Source organism: Bos indicus, chromosome 23, assembly GCF_029378745.1.
Source record: "Bos indicus isolate NIAB-ARS_2022 breed Sahiwal x Tharparkar chromosome 23, NIAB-ARS_B.indTharparkar_mat_pri_1.0, whole genome shotgun sequence".
Classification (NCBI taxonomy): domain Eukaryota; kingdom Metazoa; phylum Chordata; class Mammalia; order Artiodactyla; family Bovidae; genus Bos; species Bos indicus.
This window is the reverse complement of record NC_091782.1, coordinates 5,257,356-5,280,660: the sequence shown is the minus strand read 5'-3', so window position 1 is coordinate 5,280,660 and position 23,305 is coordinate 5,257,356. Positions and strand designations below refer to the sequence as shown.

The 23,305-nt window shown below is 42.8% G+C and overlaps 1 protein-coding gene across 28 annotated transcripts in view; it reads right to left on the bottom strand.

The window, feature by feature from the left end:
• Nucleotides 1–23,305, bottom strand: part of DST (dystonin) — a 518,621-nt gene that overhangs the window by 6,007 nt on the left and 489,309 nt on the right. For 16 of the 28 annotated variants that reach the window (XM_070777732.1, XM_070777740.1, XM_070777742.1 and 13 more), the window contains 14 exons: nt 22,546–22,705; nt 19,917–20,111; nt 19,341–19,469; nt 14,232–14,375; nt 13,364–13,552; nt 11,917–12,046; nt 9,835–9,998; nt 8,557–8,719; nt 6,827–6,981; nt 6,581–6,655; nt 5,586–5,603; nt 2,597–2,714; nt 1,370–1,441; nt 230–429 (listed from right to left, as the gene is read on the bottom strand). In XM_070777732.1, the coding sequence (XP_070633833.1) occupies nt 230–429; nt 1,370–1,441; nt 2,597–2,714; nt 5,586–5,603; nt 6,581–6,655; nt 6,827–6,981; nt 8,557–8,719; nt 9,835–9,998; nt 11,917–12,046; nt 13,364–13,552; nt 14,232–14,375; nt 19,341–19,469; nt 19,917–20,111; nt 22,546–22,705 (1,912 nt within the window). The remainder of the gene's footprint in view (nt 1–229; nt 430–1,369; nt 1,442–2,596; nt 2,715–5,585; nt 5,604–6,580; nt 6,656–6,826; nt 6,982–8,556; nt 8,720–9,834; nt 9,999–11,916; nt 12,047–13,363; nt 13,553–14,231; nt 14,376–19,340; nt 19,470–19,916; nt 20,112–22,545; nt 22,706–23,305) is intronic. The other 12 variants (XM_070777736.1, XM_070777761.1, XM_070777753.1 and 9 more) reach the window with 3 other exon arrangements.

Genomic DNA, 23,305 nt, shown 5'->3' with positions numbered 1-23,305 from the left:
AATTCTAGGAACCCCAAACACTGAAAAGCAGACTCTAGCACAGCAGTCCCCAACCTTTTCTGGCACCAGGGATTGGTCTGGGGATGACTCAAGAGCGTTACATGAATTGCATACTTTATTCCTATTTATTATTATAGCAGCTTCACCACAGAACATCAGATATTAGATCCCAGAGGCTGGGACTGCTGCTCTAGACGGGGAGTGTGGAGGAGAAGAAAACGCGTCCTACCTTAGGCGTGCTGCTGGCAGGGACCTGCGGGGAGGCGGCCTGGCCGGCCTGACCGGACACGGACGTGGACCGACTGGGCGAGGCCGCCCGGGATGAGGGCCTGGATCTCCGGCCCCGCGGCCGGAAGGCAGCCATGCCCTGAGTGGCTCCATCCGCCAAGATGAACTTCTCCCGCAGTTCCATGTTCGTCCTTCCTTTAGCTGGATGGTGGAACACGTGAGAAGGCACGCACACAAGAAAGGAAGGGAAAAAAAAAAACAAAAAACAGGGGCTCAGTATGTGAGGGGAAAAATCGCCACCGGGCACCACAGACCACGTGGAGGATTGCAAGAACACCTTTTTGCCATGCCAACTCCAACTCAGCATCACAAAAAGTCAAATGCATTCCTTTACAATGCATTCCTTTTAGATACAAGTAAGTTGGGGGGAGATAAAAATAAAAGTGTGCTTCTTCTAACACTAGACACCAGAGCAAGAGGAACCACTATTAAAGAGAGAGTCAGCATGAAAATGACAAGCTCATGCTCAAATACCGTTAATCCACCCGCTACTGATGCCTGCAGTGTTTCCCTATGCCATCCCCACCCCAAGGGGACCAGGGAGGCAGGGACTATGGCTTTTGTAGGTACTACTGAGGCCAGGAGATTGAGACCAATATTTCACCATCAGGATTAATTGAACAGTTATATAGAATGAGAGATGGGTTATTAATCATGATGACAACACATAAACTTTCGGGTTTTTCACTTTCAAGAAGGCGGCTGGTATTTTTATTTTATGCCTTAAAAACCTGGTTTTACAACATGCAAAATAACAAACGCCAGACCGGAGGATCTGGGAGGTCATCTGTGACTCAACACTCAGGCCGACACGTGTGCACGCGCTCTTGAGGCGCCGCCAGAGCCTCGCGTGTGGGGCATTGGCCTGTGTTTGATCACAGACACAACCCCTGCGTCTGCAACACTGGAAGGGCGTCCAATGTCGAGAGTTTCAATTTGGAAGCACCAGCTCAGTTGGATGTGAGTTAAGCCATACGTGATGGATGAAGCGCGTTATTTGAAAACAAACAACGAAAGCAAGAATGTCAAAGGAGGAAAGAGGAGAGGCCGGAGGGGAGAGGCAAAGAGAGGGGTCGCCAACCTATAGTAGGCTGAGTAGTAGTGATTGAAGAGTTTGATTCCGAGCGTAACATTTTACTCCCATGATGATGAACTAGAAGAAATGACACAGGATATCAATCACATTCAAGAGAACTGTTAGCAGAAGAAGAAACACAGCACAGTGGTCGACTACGCCAAGGCTTCTCAGGTCGGGCCTTGGTGCACAGTTTAGAAGAGAAGCACGCACAGGGCTGACTCGGGAGGAAAACCGCACCTGAAGACCCTGCCCCAGGCAAGCTGCCTTTCTCAGGCGACCGCACAGAGCACTCTGCCTTCTCCCTTGTTTCATAAGTGGAGCTGTGCTACCTTAGGCTGCACTGTTTCCAAATACAAAACAAAAGGGCGCCTTTGCTTTTACTTCACTCCTTTAGGCGTCATCACCCACGGTGGCCAGCAGGGAGGCCCGCGGACTGGCCACCCGAGCCCAGTCCCACCCGCCTGAGTGCTATGGTGCGGTGTGTGTGCACCTTCTTAGGGCGCTGATCTGTAACTTCAAAATTCAGAGTCAAATCAGGAGCTTATTGTTTAAACATTTTTTTCAATACTGCTTTCCTCACCTCCCCCTAATTTCAGAAACACTTTTGCTTTCAAACTTCTCCTGTACACTATCTTCAATCTTCATCACTCGGTTTTCTTTCCTCTTACTTTGCTTTTCAATGACAGAGGAAATCCTGTCCTTGGCTGGTAGAATCGCTCATTCTGAAAACTGCAGATGGTGGGGTGTCTCATACAGAAAAATACATTCTAGTGTTTCCCATCCCCCAGTCTCCTAGCTATCCAGGAGAAGTGGAAAAGAAAAAAAAAAAAAAAAAACAAGAGCGAGGAACACAGTTTACACAACTGCCCCAAGTTCTTTGGGAACTTCAGGCTGACAGACCAATGTGAACATTCATCATATTGGGCTGGCCAAAAAGTTCGTTTGGGTTTTTCCGTAATGTCTTATGGGCAAACCCAAGAGAACTTTTTAGCCAACCCAATAATATATGACCAAAATGAGCCTCAGTAAGTTATTTTTAGCTAACTTTTTAAAAAACGTTTGACTTTATGTACTGGGAGTATAGTTTTACTTGATACACTGGAGCAGAGTTGATGAACAATGCTGTGATAGATTCAGGTGTACACCCCAGTATGTTTTTGATGCTGGAAAATAACACAGGATGGACATACTTGCACGGGGTGACTACCCTGACGGTAAGCGTCTCCTTACCCCTGCAAGGGTCGTTTTTCACTAGGAACTCATCGAGCGCCATCCATCCACCTCCAACGCGAACCATCACGGTGCTGCGCAGGATGCGGACGAGCCGAAGTTGCTGGGAGTCTCCAAACTGGGAAGGGAAAGAAAGAAGACCCTCTAATTGTCCAGAGTAAATCTCAGCCAAGGCAGGAAGTGCGATCTGCTATAAGCAACCAACTCTAACTTCTTGCTTAGTTCGCAGCGATTAGTAAAATCTCAGAGAGGGGTTTGTCATGATCTGCGTTAGACGGCTGCATGCTGATTTAGCCCAGAGGAAATAGGGTGAAAAAAGATGACGAAGGTTATCACGTGTAATCCTGAAGCTTTCTTCTAAAAATGATTTTTCTCACTTACGACAGAAACAACATTAGTAAGGAAGTAATTGAAAAATGTTTCTAGAGAGTAAACACAGCCATGAAAATAAGCACTGATCCAGTCTCCTGGGGGTTCCAGGAGGTAACATGATCCTAAAGAAAATTTAATAAACTCTGATTCTTCTTCATGAAAACTTCATCTTACACCTAAAGCTGTTGGAAATCTGTGGCAGAAATGTTCATAAACTCATCTGCTTTCTCTAAGCAATTCTGACTTAGCAAAAGAGACAATAAATGATCATGACTAATACAAATTTCACAGTTAAATAAAACTTCTGCATCACTAATGATCTGGTAGGCTAATTTGTTAAAGGCTGGATTAACATGCCATTTTAGATTACTGTCATATTGGACAGACACTGACACATTAGGAATGATACAGCTTTTAAATCTAAAAGGCCTTCTTTAAAGCTGTATGCATCAAAATTGCTGACACTGAGAAGCATTTGTCTTTTCCTGCACTTTCAGTGGATCTCTGATCACTCAGATACGCTACAAATTCTTCAACTCTTGAATACACAAGTAGACTGCAGGCAGTTTCTGATCATAAGGTTGATTTACTATGAAAGCCCATGAGAAATGATTTTATACCCTTAAATCATTTCTAACAAGCTCATGACCAACTTACAAAAACCACCAGACTGAATTTCATGGTTGCCAACCTGGCGGATACCATAGCAAAATCAACAGTCAAGTTGACATAAAGAGCTTCTTTTTAAGGCAGGGAACATACAATTGTGACTATTTGTCTGGGCTCATGAAAGATAAATAGAAAAACTTGAAGTAGAAACAATTTGCTGCTTTTCATAAATTTTAACGCTGAGTTTCAGGAAGAGAACACTAGAACAAAGCCAACCATCCCAGACCCTGAAACTCAGAAGGATCCAGAAAGTATGTAAAATGTACCAGTGGGACTCAAGATAGTCACATCAAACCTTTTTACATTGCTTTTTCTAAAATGGTTTTTAAGCCTTGAGATTTCAACTCTCCTGTAACTGAACCTGCTAGTGAACTGTAAATTAAAATTTAAAAATCAAAACACATATTTAATTTGTTAGAAAAAATTTGGTGCTGCTAATAAGCAAAGGAAAAGGAGGGGATTCAAAGAAAATTACCCTTAAGGAACCAGATAATCAGACCATACATACACTTTTGGTCCAAGATTACATTGAAAACAAGCTTTAAGGATATAGGTAAATATTTATATCACATATAAATAATATAAAATATTTATTTTATAGGGATGATATTTCAATTTATTTCCATCATACTAAATATGAATAAGCTTAAATTCTGAGATGGCATTCTCTGACAGGTACCAATGTCTTCAGAATTTCCCTGATTTTTTTCAACAGCTAAATTGAAAAATACATAATGTTGTTGTTTGTATTTTCAGTGACTTAAACCTTTGGGGTCATTTCATCCTTTCCAAAAATAAAAGATGCTGTCACAATTACTAACTTAGAAAATAACAAGAAAGGGAAAGTAACTTCTTATGCAAACCAATGGAAGGTTTCAAAACATCTATTCAAAATGACTTTAAAATGTTATTTGAAAAAATAATTTGCTTCCAAGTAAATGATACTTGGTAGTTTGAAACTTAAGATCTAATCTGACTTAGAAACTGAGGAGGAGAGTAGTATCTGTAGATATGGCCAGATCCCCTGGAGGAGGGCATGGCAGTGCACTGCAGGAGCCTTGCCGGGGGAATCCCATGGACAGAGGAGCCTGCTGGGCTGCCGTCCGCGAGGTGGCGTAGAGTCAGACACTACTGAAGCAACTGGGCACACACAAATGGTCAGGTGTCACAAATAGCATGCCTGTTTTCAAAAGCACAGAGTTAAAAAAAAAAAAAACAACTTTCCTTGTTTAAATTAAAATATGATTTCTCTGTCTTTAGTTATAAAATGCTGATCTTGGTCAGTCTATTCTGACTTAAATCTGAGGGCAAAACGGCATAAGCACGGCTAGGATTTCGTCAAGTCACAAGAGAAACAGCTCCTCACGGGGATTTGTATCATTTAGGACCGTCAGAGCGACACTTTACCCAGAATGCAAAGCCCGAACTCGATGGGCCAGGGCACACGGATGGCGGCTGCTCTGGAGAAAACCATCACTGAGGCCGAGTGCCGTGCTGACCACTCTGAGCTGTCCTCCCAGGTCCCTGCCAGAGGCTGGCCCTATTCTCACTGCCCTCATCAGAGCAACCTCCTCCTCAATGGCCAAGCACCAAGACCACACGGAGACTGTCAACAGTCAAGTTTGTGCTGCGATGAGCAGTTGCGTGTGACAGGTGGGAACAGCATTATCAAAGATAGGGCTGAAAACTGCACTCAACACTGTGCCTAGCCAGACTACAACTGATTATCTGGTGTGCTTGAAGGTAATCTCCTCATTTGAGACACAAAGCAGAAAGGAGTCCTGGATCGAGGACCCTTATAGCGCTGACAGAAACACCACGCCAACCAACAATGTAGCCGCTAGGGGGACAGCATGGGAAAGACGGGCCAGGGCAAGCTTCAATGACTATGAATTAAAGTTAAAAAAAAACCATTGGGAACTGGAGAATACATTCCACTGGTTTATACCTGATTTCCCAGGAAGAACTGATAAAAAAAAATGAAAAATGGAAGAAAGACACAATTAGTTCAATAGGAAACTTTTCATATGACTCCAGAAAACACACACACACACCCTCTCTCTCACACTTTGGGATTCTGGATATAGTATCTAGTTTAGAGATGTGCAGGTACCCATTTTTCCCAACTTCAAACCAAATAATCAGAAAATTTTCTATGCAAGTTTTTTGGAAAGTGTTTGGGCTTCAAATTTAAGGTAAAAATTCAAATGTATACTGGGTTGGCTAAAAAGTTCATTTGGGTTTTTCGGTGCCATCATCTGGAAAAATGTGAACAAGCTTTTTGGCCAGCCCAATAGATGAATGTTTTTCAATGTAGAAATACAAAAAACAAAATGAATACTGTTTCATTTATAAGTAACAGACTATAGGAGGGAAACCAGCACATTTCCTATCTAGCTACTACAAATAAGAGATGTTCCAAAAAAAGAGAGAAAAAAATGATAGAGAAAGTGTGACTAAGTCACAAGTGCTTTCAAGTAATTGTTTTGAAAGAAGGTAAACTGAATTATTGAGATTTAAATTAAAAAAAAAAATTTCTGCATCAGAGGACAACACTGCCTCTTTCTCACGTTTATAAAAACAAGTCAACATTTTAACTTTGCTTCCTGGCTTGGAATAGTTTTGTTACTGAAGGTATGAAAACTTACCTCTGATCATAATAAAATAGATTATAAAGTAATATGAAGCAATCTAAATATACAAGATGTGTTTTCCTCTGAATATTTTTCTCCTTGAATGGACATCCTGTACATGTCAAAGATATGTCCTAATATACAACAAGCTACCTTTATATCATTTAAAGTTACAAAAGCTGGAATTTCACATACCAGTACCCTTTGATAGATGGTAAAAATAAGTCATTAGCACTCCTGGGAAGCAATGCAGATCACATGTTTAATTCTCATCCTTTAAGCAGACCGCACAGCTATTTTGGAAACTTACCCTGTATTTGTTATCTCCAATCTGTTCAACCTGGAATCGTTTTGCACATTTGCACTTAGCTACCTGCCTTGTCACCTGCCAAAAGCAATGATAAAATAGTCACTCTAATGTTAATATTACATCGTGGCATCCTTAAAACCGTTATGTAACAACGAAACGTGGAAATAAAGCTGCAGCATCAATCGTGCAGGGTATCTGGGCAGAACATGAGGTGACCTCTGCACACAGTATAAAGGTAAGCAGTACCTCATCTTCGATTTTGTCAGCATCAGTGATGGGTTTGTATGCATCCTTATTTGGGTGAAGGGCAGCTACAAATTCATAGTAGTCGATGTACCCGTCACCATCTCTGTCGAAGATGTCTGCAACTGCACTCATCTCCAGGCGGCTGGTAGGGAACTCTTAACAGTTTCAAAACAATAGTAAGTAGCATTATTGAGGGAATCACTGACAAATGAAACTGCAAGATATTTAAGGTGCAACCGTAATAATGTGATATATGTACACTGTGGAGGGATTCCTCTCATCTAGTTAACACATCCATCACCTAACATATTTATCTTTTGCACTTTTTTTTTGGTAAGAGTAAGTTTCACTCTTCCAGCAAATTCCAATCTATACATGTTATCAATCATAGTCACCATGTCATATATATATATATGTATATATAATGTATACATATATACATACATATGTATATATATGTGTGTGTGTATATATATATACACATATATACATGTCATATATATATATATACATGTATATATACATATACATACGTATGTTATACATATATAACCAAACATATTTATATACATATATAAACCACAGTCATACATTACATTTTCAGGCCTTATTAATTTTATATCTGGAAATTTGTACCCTCATACCAGCCTCTCCCCCACCTCCCGGCCAAACACTTTCCTGCCCTGTTTCTATGAGTCCGACTTTTTGTTTAGATTCCACATACAACTGATAATTAAGATATTCTCAGTACACTCTACTCCCAATGAAAGCTGATAAGACCTTCCACCTATAATAACATTTTACAAAAAAGATTTGTGTGGGGTTTTTTGTTTTTGCCTCCTCGTGTGGGTCCTTTGGAGGATCTTAGTTCCCTGACGAGGAATTGAATCTATGACCACTGCAGCGGAAGTGCAGAGTTTTAGCCAATGAACCACCAGGGAAGTCCCCTTTAAGTCTTAAAAAAAAAGTAAGTGGCACTAACTTGTTAATTCTGCCTTGAGACACTCTTGGTTGTACATCTGAATTATAGTGTGGCCAGTTAAATGATTAGCATGATCAAATATAATAAAATCTTTAAAAAGAGAAAAACCTGATTTATGTAACATAAGCACAATCACTAGATATGTGGCCTAAATTTACCCTTATTTACTACTTGAATCCTTTGAAGTGGCTATTTGTCTAGGCTAAAAGCTATTTAAGATTAGCAAATTTCATATGGTTCAAGTACCACTTATGGAATAATTTACATGAAATTTACTTTGAGAATGGTTTCCGGTAACCTCCGCCAAAGAAATCACAAACACAGGATCAAACTAATTTTGTCAACAAGACGGGGGCATGTACTTTAAGAATTTCTATAGCCTTGTAATTTCCTACTAATGACAATATCAGATTAGAATGTGAACTACAACAGAAAAGAGGGATGCTTTGCATTTACTGACTGCCCATTCTATGCCAGGCAACACAATCTAAGAATTAAAAATTATCAACCTGCTTACCCACCGCCATTTATCTGTGGTGACACAATTAGTAAGTGTGCCTGCCTCCAAAGCCATACATTTTAACCAAGAACGGTTTTTTGGTTTTTTGAGGGCAATGACTTTAAAGCCGAATTTAAATGTGATGCTAATTACTTATAAATAACACAAGATTCCTGGCTCCAAAACTTAAACTGTGCTCATTTTCTTAAAAAAACTACATTCATTCTGGCCACCTCACTTGGGACTTACTTGAGGAAAGGATTCCGTCAATAAACTCTTGTCGGGTTATTTTCCCATCTTGATCTTTATCTATCCTCCTGAAAAAGTCCATCACTCGAGATTTCTTGTGGTTCATCCAGCGCATGTACTTTTTGCGCCAGACATCAAAGTCAAAGTTGGCAAATTCTCTAAGCTGAAAAGGGCAAGAGGCATTTGGCTGCGTGACTACTGTGCTCAAATTACATATACAACATGAGTGTGATTCCTAACGATCCTCTAGACAACAAAAATTTTATCTTATATGATATGAACGTTATTTTTAATGGTCCTCTAGAAAAAAAAATTGTATCTTATATAATATGAATTACCATTATTTTTAATGACCCTCTAGATTCAAGGGTCCCCCAGTCTCTGGGATCCACTGCTTGATGAGCTAAGGTGGAGCCTGTGCAATAATAACAGAAATCAAGTGCACAAGGAACGTAACGTGCTTGAATCATTCTGAAACCACCCCCCCCCCCAACCCCACCCCCGGTCTGTGGAAACTCTCTTCCACGAAATTGATCCCTGGTGCCAAAAAGGTTGGGGACTGCTGCTCTAGATGACAAGAATTCTATCTTACACAATATGATTAACGCTATTTTTGATGGTCATCTAGACTACACACACATCGTTCTTTCCAAGAGAGACATCGTCTTGCAAAGGGGGCCTCAATGCTTACCCTGTAAAGTTTATTTCATTACTGCCACTGTTCTGTTCTGTACTTAGCAGAAGAAACAAAACTCAAAATGTCAAAAGGAAATTTTTTGGTACAGCGAAGTCATTCTCTGTGCCCCTGGGGAGCAGGCCCAGCTCAGCACGACCCATTTAACCCCTCGGGCTCTCCGCCACCAGGCGCTCTCAACTCCCACCTTTTAAACATTCACCAGCTCCAGAATCTGAAACTCTAAGAGCCTCAGATCAGAGTATGTATAATTAAAAGATCTGCATTATAAATGATTACAGTTGCTAGGTGATGCTGCCAGCAAATGTGTCAAACCAGACCTTTACCTGAGGCGGCAGCTTTTGATTATGTTACAATGTATCTGTTTTTGACTTTGATCCCTTAAATCCAAAGCCCATCTATCAGGGGTTTTTTCACCATAAAAACATTCATACTTGCAGCATTAATTTCAGAAATATTAATAAAATATGCACTCTGACATCAAGAGTTTATCTATTACCAGAAATGTTGAAAAAACCCAAGACGCTGGCACTGCATCCTGGTGAATGGGGGCAAATGCCAGTATGCCCACACGAGCCCCTCACCTCCTCCAGTCTGTCCAAGGCGTCGTTCAGCTTCCTCCTCCTCTCTAAGGCGAGAAGCCAGACTTGCTGCCACTTGCTCACCAGTAAGTTGACTCTGGGATTTTTGGTTTCAATTTGCGTCTGTGATCCAGAAGGATAGAAGCTTGGGGCTGGGAGGCGTTTACCTGTTAAAACACAACTTGATTAGGATGGCAAAGTCTCCAGGGGTCTGGAAGGTGTTAAGGTCTGACCTCTCCTGCTCCTCATTCAGAGTGAATCAAGTTCCCTACTGACTGTGACGAGTAGAAACTCTGATTGAGGTGAAGTGCGGTATCAGGGTCCAAGTGCGTTTTACTTAACAGGGATCACATACTGTTCAGAGACAGAGGCATTTTAACGTGTCTTGACAGGAGCCCTGAAGTACTAGGATGCTCTCTCAATACACTGACGCTTCAAACACTTTTCAACCTAAATTCTGTGCCACTTGAGTTCCAAAGAAGCACCCTGCCACCTTCCTCTTTGCTACCTAATCAGGGCACTGCTGTCTGTGACTCGGTTCCAGAAGCCTGGCTGTGACTGAGAGGCTAAGGCCCCGAGGATGGCAGGTGCGGGCAGGCGATGCCGGGGGCGCCACAGTCAGTGAGACGCCCGACAGCCCCAACCTGACCACCCGGTGTGAGGCAGCACGGCCTTCCTCCAGGCCCGCTTCCTGCTGAGGCTGAGCCCCGCACACTGGCTCACGCCCCAACTTACCACCCTCCTCGAGCTTCCGCCCTCTATCACTTACAGGCTTCTATAACATCACAGAGCTCCCTGATCCAACTAAACGGCTCAATGTGAGCTGGAAAAACACATCACTGGCCTCAGCTTACATAGGAAGGTAGTGTCCAAGCTGAGATTTGCCTAGATTTCCTAACCCCCATGGGGCTGTACAGAGATATCAATAGCTAATATTTAATGAGCATTTTTAATTTAATTTAAAATTAAATTAAATTTAAAATTTTAAATATTAAATTAAAAAGCTAATTTAATATTAGCTCATAATTTAATGAGCTAATATTTAACAATGGTCCAGGAAGTACGCTAAACACTTCACACACAGCAGTTAAATTAAATCCTCACCACAGCCCAAGAAGGTTATAATCCTCCCCTTTTACAGGCGAGAAAACTGAGGTTCAGAAAGGGTTTAGATAACACGTCCAAGGTTGCGTGATCCAGCTGGTGGTGGGGAGGGGTATGGCACAGGACAGCCAAGAGTCTGTGCAGAGTCCCTAACCACTTTCTTACCATGGCAGACCCAAAACCATTTTTTCTTTCTTTTTTTTTTTAACTAATACAGCATTCAGAAAATCAACAAATTGGTATAAATTGTGTGTCTTCTAAACCTTATCCAAGCTATTATTGAATTTGATGTCATTTTGTTGGGTCAAGACAGGCTGGGAAGTCAGTAAATAGAGCCTGAAGTCATATGACCATGAGCAAAATCAATCAGATTACTGGTTACTAGTGAACAGTTAGGTCACGGTCATTCCTATTCCATTCCACTTGAAGGTTATTTACATACTAGAAGCAGAACAAGTCATTTCAAAGGAGGTCATGATTTCTGTTCTTATTGCAAATCTTTCTAATTTCTTCTGGCTAATCTTAAAGATATACTTCAAGCAAATAAGGTTACACACAGAAACCTGGATTTACCTTCTTATTTTAAAATAAGTTGCTATAATACGTAGCTCATGTTTTCTTTCAAGAAAACTTTTTGTTATTGAGAGCTCGTGTAGATTCACCTATGCCTCCAAAATGTCAAAGTGAGAGGAAAGTGAAGCCGCTCAGTCATGTTCAACTCTCTGCAACCCCATGGACTGTAACCTACCAGGCTCCTCCGTCCATGGGATTTTCCAGGCAAGAGTACTGGAGTGGGGTGCCACTTCCTTCTCCAGGAGATGTTCCCGACCTGGGGACTGAACCCGGGTCTCCCGCATTGTAGGCAGACGCTTTACCATCTGAGCCACCAGAGAAGTCCCAGTGTCAAACCATAAACTCAAAATAAAAGGAAGTTAACTTTCTTGTATAACCATCCTCATTTTAAAGAAATGGCCTGCTTACGTCCTGCTCGCCCCTTATCCAAGACCGGGATGTGGGACTGCAAGGAGGAAGGGTCTGCTGCCCTCCTCTTGTAGGTCTTGGTCACTTTGTCCACGTCAGGCTGCTTTCTTGTCATTTCTTCCATGAAGGTCTGAAAGAAAGCAGTGATATCAACTAAATACAAGTTCATCAGTGAACGCTATCTTTAGAAATGAATTAAAAAGAGAGAGGATAAAAAGACCACACTACGATTTCTGGAAAAAGAACAAAATGCATGTTTATCTAGGGGGAAAAAAAAATCTAACCACCATAATACAGCATTTACTTACTTCCAAAGACTACAAAGCGTTATAGGTAGTAAGTACAGTGTTTCAAAAGCAATTTGTTTTCGTTTGAAGACCACCCTGGGAGCAGCTGTATGAAGAACACAACCTGTCTGTGACCAGCCAGAACCAAGCGTCCCGGCTCCCCATGAAGAATCTCAAAGTGAGTATCTGTTTGCTCAGCAACGAGTCAGCTGGGCTGTCTAGGGACACATCTCACCTACATACTTGAAGTGTTTAAGATGTCTTTGATATACAGTGACAGAAAGCATTCACATTAAATGTGGAAACACCTCAAATATCCCTATTAATAAATGGGCTCTACCAGTGAGGGCCCTCCGGGCTCAAGTTTATATTTAAAAGGTCTGACTGTCTTGTCATTTGTCTCCTCTCCTTGGGCTTATGATCATGATTGACCATGTGTCCCTGTATACGAAATCTGTGGCAAAGGCAGAGACTGATAAAAACGATGGGAAAAGGACGAAGCAGACAAAAGTGAGAAAAGTGAAGAAGCACGTTTGCAGAATGTTCATCACCCTGGAGAACACTGATCACTTTAACACTGCAGGTGCCAGAGACGCTTCAGGGCCGCACAGGCGCTGAAATCTTACACTTCTATTAAAATACGATTGCACTGCTAATTGCTTAGCCAAGTAATCTGACACTCAGTGATCTTCATAAATGCATATTAAAGAAATGAATGAGCAAACAGTAGGTCAGTACGATGCCCATCATTTCCGAACCTGAAACTTTTTTGAGTGAGACCGTATGTTCCCATTGAGATGAGATGTGTCTGAAGGACTGGCGGGCTTCCTGTGAGATGCTGAGAGCAGGCAGCAGAAGATGCAAACGTGGACCAGTGAACAAAAGAGGAGAGGAGGCCACGGGGGTGCAGGAGGGAGGGGTGGGCCTGGGGACAAAACGCAGGGAGAGCTGCCCGCTGAGGGAGCAGGAGGTGGCCGGTAGGGAGAACCCATCCGAGGGGGGCGCCCTCATGGGGCCAAGAGAAGGAGCGTCCAAAAAGGGGAGGAGACCCCAGCAAAGCGAGAGAAGCTCCAGGGCCGGGGTGGGGGCTGAGGAAGTGAAATAGGCAGCATGGCCTTCTGGGAAGGCCCGAGAAGGCGGGCTGGGGTGACGTCTGTTACCTGGTGCTCCGCGATGAGGGCTTTCACCTCTTCGATCTCCTGGGGGATGACCTCCTTGTCCCTGTCGCTCAGCGTGGTTTCGGCCCACTGCAGCCAGGCCAGCAGGGCTTCCAGCAGCTCCTGCTTTGCGATGAGCCCAGCCAGGGCGCTGGCCAATCTCTGCTGGTGCTGCTTCGCCCAGGCCAGCACCTGATGGACAAACAGACCTTGTTCCCACTCCCTTCCATCATAGGGCATGATTTCACGGGTGTTAAGTACACAAAATTGAAACATGTATCAGGATCACCCTGGGCTAGACTCGTAACTCTTCCAATCTTTCAAGATTCCATCAATGGTCCCGAGACCCAGCTGGTGGAGGATATGGGAACCCTTTACAACACTGGTCACCCTCATAAGGGAAGATGGCCATCAATCACCCAGGCTTCCCTTCACCTTCTAATTTAAGTTCGAACTGGCATCCCCTGAAGGATTATGCATGCTAACTCCACGGAGCGCAGGGTGGAAATAAAAATAGCTAAGATCTTAAATACAAAACGAATTCACTTGGGTGTGCAGTTCTTTCCATAAGCATAGATGGCTCTGAAAAACCTATTCTGCAGATATGAAGTGGAGTTGGACAGAAAGTTCTACAGTGAACCAAGTATTTGTCTCTTCATGTTTCAGGGACACAGCTGCAGAACGCCTGTAACTTCTTCAAGAAAAGTGGGTGGCAGAGACAGGTAATACCCAGAGGAATGGTCTCACAAAGGGTGCAAGCCTCCAGGTTCCCACAGCCTTAAAGGCATCATCAATTACCCAAGTGTGCACAGCCCCTCGCCCTGACTCTCACAGCTCCCGCTGTCCTAAGCACGGCCTGCGGCGCACTCACCTCCTCGAATCTGGCCCGGATGATGGTTATCCAGTGCTTAATGGTGGTGATGGAGTCGGGGTGGCAGATGGCCAGGATGGCGTCCCCCATGCTGGTGGCTTTGTTGAGGGCGGCGCGCTTCTCCTCCAGTCTCTTCATGAACTCCTGCGGCAGAAACAAAGGCGCGCAGGCTGAAACCAAAACTCAGGCAGTGCCCACTGGACTCTCAGAGCTAAACCAGCAAGCAAGAACTTAAATCGATTTATTCACAGCTGGAAATTGTTCACTGACGAGGAACTGAGAGGGGGGAGGAACAGAAATCGGAAAAAGCATCTTCTAACCCACTCTCAAAATCCAACTGCAGGATACCATCTCATGCTTTACAAACACATGATACAAAAAAACACACTCCTGAACTTGAATATATAATAATTATTATATTCACAGAGAGGAGAATTGGGACTTGGCCTAAACCTTAAGAGACAGAAACAATATGGACTGAAAAAAAAATGTTCTAGTAAATAAGACAAGGAGGTTAGTGTTTAATGAAGCATTCACTGTGCCAGGAATGACAGGAATGTGTATCCAAAGAGTGCCAAGTAAGAGAGCGGGCTGGCCGGGAACTGGGAAGGTCTGGGCTGCAGCAGAGAAGCCCCAGCATCCAGGCGGGAAGCAGGCCCGAGAGGCTGGAGCAAGTGGTCTGACAGGGCTGGGCTCTGGGAGAAGTGCCCATCTCAAAGTCCGGTAAAGAGAGCTATCCTCAGCTTCGGCAGGATGCACAAACCTCAACAGGTCTGGAGGCAGTCAAACCAACCTGCTTACAAGTATCTCACATGCTTTACTTTTGGCCATCAGAACTGTATCTGTAGATTCATGGATCACAGAACTCAGAAAGTGGGGCTGAAAGATGAGAATCTTGGCCCTAAAAAATTTGACATGCCTCCCGAACCCTGCACTGAATTTCAAACACCCACTGACCCCTCTGATCTATCTGGACCACACACCAAGAACGATTCCTGCCCTGACAAGAGTGGGAGGGGATGGACGGCACCGGTGTTACCCACGCCCGGTAACCAGGGGGTCATCTCAAATCATGGGCGTGCACGTCTAGTGACCTTTCCTTTCGAACCTCCAGAGTGGCCATCTGATGCATCCTAGGCTGGCATTTTGCTCTGATAAAATAATCCATTTACATGCACAGCTACTAGATGTTAAGGTGCACAAGATCAAGAGAGTGTCTTGTTCAATTCCGTGTCTCTGGCTGAATAAATGCTGGGGGAGTCAAGGCCCAGTCACTCTGCTAACACGACCTGCTGTAACTTAGTTTACACGGGGGTACAGTTGCCTGACAATGCTGTGCTAGATGCAGGTGCACAGCAAAATGATTCAGTTACATACATACACGTACCCATTCTTTTCCACATTTTTTCCCCATAAAGGTTGCTACAGAGTACTGAGTGGAGTTCCCTGGACTGTACAGTGGGTCCTTGTTGAGTACCTCCTTTATATACAGGAGTGTGCACATGTTAACCCGAGACTCCTAGTGTATCCTTCCACCCACCCTTTCCCTTGGTAACCATAAACAAATGAACTTACGTACAAAACAGAAACAGACTCACAGACTCTAATGACCCACTTTTCAAATATCAGGACCTACTTTAAAAATATCTTAATTTTCATTTAAAGGTGAAAGAAAACAAACTTTACTAGGAAGAGAGAAAAGCAGAGGTTAAGAGCAGCTGTGCCTTTCCAGAGGGGAGCTGACCCAATCATGCACGTTTAACCACTCCCACACTGCAAACCAGGCCCCATGGCACAGTGTGGACCAGGTGCCAGCCAACACAGCGTCCCGGGCTCCTCCAGGCCCGACTGAGCGCTGCTTGGTGGCCTGTGGTCACGTGGGAAACCCTGCCAATTTAGAAACTGGATTCTACCGAGAGGGCTCTAGTCCAAGAAATTAAGGATTCTGTTTGCCTTCTATTGGTGAATGTGTGAAGGGCAAGAAAGGAAATGGAAAAGAAAGAACAATGTTACTGTAAAATGCTATTACATTTATAACACTGCATGTAACTGTATGCTAATTTAAAAATATTTAAAAGGAGTCTGTTGTTAAAACCACTACCCCAGCCTGGCTGCCTGCCTCCCGTGTTTCTGAGGGCTTCCTGGCCCTGCTGTGAAGGTGGTGACACCTCAGCGGGCGTCGTGCTGCAGGGCACTTATGTACCCGGGGCTTCAGGAGACACTCTGACACCCAAACCCCAGCATGTCAGCGGAGCCCAACGCAGCTGACGGTCAGCACATGGTAACACAAAGCAGATCTTCATAATACTGAACTGAGTCAAAAAAGGATGGCAAACGTGATGTCATTTTCCTACTTATACCGTCTAGCTTCAACTTGCAAAAGTGCATGCAGCATTTGTTTCCTCCAGATAAGGTTATACAAGCTCACATCCCTTTTATGAATAACAAGGCAATATTTCATTGCTACAGGGTAGGCAAACCATCACTGAGAGAGTGAGTATAGTGATTAAAATAAGCAGTCACCATACATGATGGCATCTGTTCTACACTGGAATTAACGATGTGTTTCCAACAAACACAAGGTTACTCAATGGTTATTAAAAAGATCCTTTACAATTCACAGGAAATGCTGACACTAATACTATCAATACATTGAAGCAGGCAACAGGCACATGAAAAGATGCTCAACATCACTAATTATGAGAGAAATGCAAATCAAAACTACAATGAGGTACCACCTCACACTGGTTAGAATGGCCATCATTAAAAAGTCTACAAATGACAGGTGCTGGAGAGGGTGTGGGGAAAAGGGAACCTTCCCACACTGTTGGTGGGAATGTAAGTTGTAGCCACTATGGTGAACAGTATGGAAGTTCTTCAGAAACTAAAAATAGAATTACCATATGATCCAGCAATCATACTCCTGGGAATATATCCAGACCAAACTCTAATTCACAAAGACCCATGCACCCCTGTGTTCACAGCAGCATATTCACAATAGCCAAGACAAGGAAGCCACCTAGATTCCACCAACAGATGCGATCCATCAACAGACGGGGGAACAACGAGGATGTGGCACATATATTCAATGGAACATCACGCAGCCAGACAAAGAATGAGATCATACCCTCTGCGGTGACGTGGATGGATCTAGAGATGATCATACTAAGAGAAGTCAGAGAAAGACCAATACCACACGATACCACTTACATGGGGAACCTCAACTGTGACACAAAAGAACTTACTTATGAAACAGAAACAAACTCAGGGACACAGAGCAGACTTGCGGGTGCCAGGAGGGAGGGGGCTGGGCGAGGGATGGAGTGGGAAGTTGAGGTCAGCCAAGGCAAGCTTTCATACATAGGACAAAAACCAGCAAGGTCCCATCATGTAGTACAGGGAATTATATTCAGTATCCGGGGATGACCCATAATGCAAAAGAATGTAAAAAAGACTGTATGTATGTGTGTGTGTGTATATATGTAAATTATACAATGTACATATTTATTTATAAAATTAATACAACACTGTAAATCAATTATACTTTAATTAAAAAACAGAAAAAACCCTCAAGATACTTAATTTTAAGACAATTAATGAACACTATATCCCAGGGGGAAAACATAACACTATTAGCACTGCAAATTCCTCATTTTTAGAATCAAAGATTAGAAAATAATCTGTTGAAGAGCTCTCTGGACCACTCTCCTAAGGGTTTTGCGAGTCCTATGTATTATCACAAGAAAAATCTTGATCTGAAAACTTTGGTCAGAATTTTATTTGGTTAGTTACTTAATAGTATGTCTACTTACATAAACCATTTTAATCTATAAGTTGCAATATAAGTTACTTTGCAAAAGAATTTAAAGTAGCTCTTGATTAGGAACAGAATTGCAGAGGCATAAAAATAAAATTTTAAGACCAGTTATTAAACTACTTGTCTTTCTTACAAAGGTAAAAATTATTAATTTACAATTCTAATGGCATAATTTTATAGATGTTATACTGCTCAGAAAAGGACATTTCGTCTTTCTAATGTGTATCTAAGTGCAACAAAAGTGATCAATTTTGCTCAGGAGCCACATAGCCCCCTAGAAAAAACGTGCTTCCTGGAGACAGAAAAACAAGAGTGACTAGCTTTATTTTTTAATTTCTTTTTTATAGTGAAGTATACTTGATTTACAATGTTGTGTTAATTTCTGTTGTACAGCAGAGTGACTCAGCTATACAGATACATATTTCTATATTCTTTTCCATTACGGATTATTCCAGGATATTGAATATACTTCCCTGTACTGTACACCAGGACCCTGCGGTTCATCCATCCTATAAATGTCCAATCCACCCCTCCCAGCTTCCCCCTTTCCACGGAAACCACAAGCCTGTTCTCTATGTCCATGAGACTGTTGTGTAGGTAAGTTCACTTGCATCATAGTTTAGATTCCACATGAAAGTGATATCATATGATATTTGTCTTTCTCTGTCTGACTTCATTTAGTATGATAATTCCTCGGTCCATCCATGTTCCTGCATAACGGCATTATTTCCTTCTTCTTTATGGCTGAGTAACATTCCACTGTTATATATTTATGTACCACATCGTCTTTATCCATTTGTTTGTTGGTGGACATTTGGGTTGCTTCCATGCCTTGGCTATTGTGGATAGTGCTGCTATGAACATAGGGGTGCATGTGTCTTTTTGAATTACAGTTTTATCTGGACATATGCCCATGAGGAGGGTTCCTGGATCATATAGTGGCTCTGTGTTCAGTTTTATGAGGTACCTCCACATTGTTCTCCATAGTGGCTGCACCAACTCACATTCCCACCAACAGTGTAGGAGGGTCCCCTCTGAGTAACTAGTCTTAAAAGATCCACCTTCTATGAAGAAGGCATAATAAGACAGCCACACATCCATGTGGGTAGGTGCATGCGGACATACCTATGTAAGGATGGAAGATACAGATAAATTCTAAAAACGTACCAGATCTTTCACTACTTCTCAGAAAGGAAGATATTCACGCAGCTGGTATTTGCAATCAGGAATTCATTTTCTCTATTTTGTTTGGCTTTCTCACTTATTTTTTACTGAGCATTCATGTAACTCACTTTATGCTGGTCGATGAGAGTCCGGAGAGCATCCTCATCGTCTGGGAGAACACCATGGAAACGAAGCGTCTGCTCGGCTTCTGCCAGCCACTCCAGGAGGGCGTGGACCACCGAGTGGAACTCCTCCGCCTAAGGTTGCACGTGTGCCCGAAAGAGATTCGCAAATATGCTTGTTAGTAGAGTCAAATCTTCCTCTCCATGGAAAAAAAAAAACAACTCTTACATTTAAACTGATTCATTATATCCATGATTCCCAGGAAAAAGAGAAAGACACATGGTGCTGCATTTTACAAATGTAGGAAAATCTGTTGGAAATGCCTGTAGGAAGAACAGTTCACCATTTTAACCATCTGATTTGCAGGGAATGGCAGCCCATCTTAATGTTTTTGCTGAAAAAAGGCTCCACCAGCACTTTTACGGGAAGATTAGAAAACCTCACTCTCTGAGTCACTGAAATTCTTCGGAGAGGAGATGGTACGTGGGAGAAGGTATGGAAGGATGCTCTAAGAACTTCCTCCCTTGAGTATCCCAGCTGAGACAAGGGGGCACCGCTGGCAGTTGAGCACAGGACTTTACCTGGCGCAGGGCAGCCTCGAGGCGGCTCTGCTTGGAGATGGACAGGGCGCACACAGTCTCCCAGCGTGTACTCAGCTCCTGCACCTGGACCCTGACCCAGGAGGAGTCATCCTGGTTGCCCTCTATGAGCTCCCGGGCCGAGCGCTTCAGCGCCTGCACACTGCTGGTCCTCTTCCCCAGCTCCTTCTGGAAGACCTGGGAGCAAATTTGTTAAAACGAACTTTTAATTGCCAAGCCCAAACAGTAACACATACTATATGAAACAGGCACGTGCACCTAACATCATGCACGGCTCTCCAACACCTACGGTTTAACGACTCGGGTTTTCTGCAGAATTTCAGAAAATAAGACAAGTCACACCACTCCTGTCAAGTCCGGGCTTACATCAATTTGATCAACCTTGTAATGCCTTCCTGAGTGAATGTTCCTTCTTAAATAATATGTTGGGTTTAAATACTGGTGGGCACCCTCTTTATTTCAATCCCATGCATCAATGCATCAAATTCAGGCCTTCCCTGGCAGTCCAGTGGCTAAGACTTTGGGCTTCCACTGCAGGGGCAAAGGTTTGATCCCTGGTTGGGGAACTAAGATCCCAACGTGTGCCACATGGTGAGGCCAAATAAACAACCTTCAGAAAACAAAATGCGTCAGACTGTCTCTGTGATTCTTTGTGAGGGTGTTCCAGCTGCTCTGGACTCCGTCACCCTGTGCTGGCCACCAGACTGCTCTCCACCAGCAAACGCGCCTCAGAGACTGACTCGAGGAGAAGGGCAGGGAGCCCAGCGGGGCTGGCACGCAGCCTTTTTCCTTCTAACAATCCTCTGTCACATCTTTCATAGCACCCTGGGCACTAACTCATGAGGACAGGTTTTAGAAGCTCAACCCCTCATCTGTCACCTTGAAGAAAAAGCTTTTTATTCTTCTTTCTCGCCCAGTTCTGGTGCTGATTTGCCAGGGGTTAAAATGACTTCTTTGGCCACAAAATGAACCCATTTCTGACCCTAAGAGTCTGTCTGCAACCAGATCTTTCAAATAACCATCTTCCTTTATAAACTAAAATCAACTTATTTTTCTAAAAAGTCATCACAAACGAACACTACCAAGCACATTTTATCCTTTTGACTCTATCCATGAGTTTCTAGTCTGATACTTGGATCATTCACAAAAGCGAGCCTGTTGAAAATAATCCAAAAACAGCGTGATGAGTTCTTTGCTGACTTCACACTGACAGTGTTAAATGAGGCGTACCCGTAGATAAACACACACACACACACACACACACACACACAGATCCAAGGTACAGGCTCTAATGCTTCCATTTGTGATACGAGTAGCCCAGCGGTTCTGAGTAGACCTTCCAATGCACTCTGCATACGTTAACTTCTTATTGGGCCTTTCAATTGTATTACTAATGCTGAATGATTAATTCATTCTTGTTGACCTTTGGTATATAAAAAACCTGGCAAGTGCCTAGGGGAGTAAATATTTAGACAGTGAGCTTATAAAAACGGCATTTATGTACAAAGTAACGTTACATTATTCATTACTCACTGAATGAGTGCCAGGGGATGGGAAAGACTGCATTAATCACCCACAAAACATTTGTCTCAGTATAGGCAAAGCAACATAATTTAAAGCTTTTAACATGTTTGTAGACCTGATTGATGCTCTTCATCTATTCTCTTAATTCCTGTTCATGCTCAAACCTAACAAATTCCCTTCTATGAATATAACGTGATCATGGAATGAGAAAAAGGCAAACAAATATGCAAAACACCAGTTATTTTAAAACTAACAGATAAGATCAAAACAGCATAACCAGGAAGGTGTAAAGAGAACATTTAAAATTAACTAAAGTTTCTGAACTGCAAAATTATAGAGAATTATATATGAATTCAAGTGGAGTGTTGTAACTGTGCATGCGCCTAACAACCCTACAAGAGTACCAGGCCTCATGTTGTTTTCAAGATTCTTTAAGTTTTAACAGCATTTGATCCTAATCGAAGACCTCACACTCAGTATCAGTGGGAGTTTCAAATATCACCTCTGACTTCTATAACAGTTTAACATACATATCAGGAGATAGCAAGGAAACCATTTTTCTTAAAGTAGTAATCAAATCCCTGATGGCTCACACGGTTATCTCATGAACTGCTACAGGCCCAGGGGACAAGGCTAACACAGTTCCTGAAAACAGAGACGCCGATCTGTGATGCAGCGCATGTCACAAACATGGTATTTCAGCAACGACCTAGTTCCAGGTCACCGCATGCGTGATTTCAAATTGCATCACACAATTACTTAAATGCATTAACTAAAGATAATAAAACATTCTTATAAAGCTCTTTAAAGTGGCAGACAATGAAATCACTTCCCAAATTCTAGCAAGGTATCAGATGTGGAAATGTAAAACCAAAGTATTTCACTGATACTAAAGCAATTTTCCTGCATGGCTTTTAAAGCGGACTTCCTGATTCTGCTCAGAGGCCTACGTATTTCAATATTAAAGACTATGACGCAGCGTGACACACAGTCTCTAGATCTTAAAAGGCTCAATGAAGTAATTACAGTTCCCTCTATATTCAGAATAATCAGACGAGATAAAATAACATGTCCCGGATAATCATACCTTGTGATTATCGATCAGATTCATCACCAGATCAATGTCTCCATGGACAGGCTGGTCCTCGGCCAGCTGGGGCTCGACCCTGTAGAGCCAGTCAATGAGGGCCTGCAGGGCGTCCGTGAATTGCCCAGAGAATAAGAGGGCTTCCTCCAATTTGTTTTGTCTGGCGGGAAAAATGGAAAACAATCAATCTGGGCAACAAAAAAGCCACCCTCTAAGAACGGAACATCTAAAATCCATCTGCGAAGGCTGGGCAGACCTCAAGAGAAAAAGGAGCATACTAGGATTGACGGCGGTTTCTCTGCTTTCCTAAAAAAATAACAAAATTTCTTTTTTATCCCTTAAATACATGGCATCTATTCCAGGAAATGTCCCTCATCATCACCTCTGGAAATCATGGACCCTTTGCTTTCGTCATGAAAATATGCCTTTTCCATGAAAAAATGTACATTTTCAGGAGTCACGCAGTACGTTTGAGTCTGTAGAGGTACAGTTCCATGGATTTAAACACGTCTGTATTCATGTAACGTCTGTATTCATGTAACGTCATCGCAATCAGGACACAGTCTATCACCCCAAAGCCCCTCAGCTGGCTCTGTGGTCACCGTGCCCCACCGCTAACGCCTGCCACTCAGGCGTCTGTTCATCGCTGGGCCTTTCTGTCTCTGCAAGAATGCCTTACAAAATGCTGTGAAATCATTTAGAGGACATTGCAAAAAGCTGTAACCTTCTGAGACTGGAGACGATTTTAAAGATTTTTTTT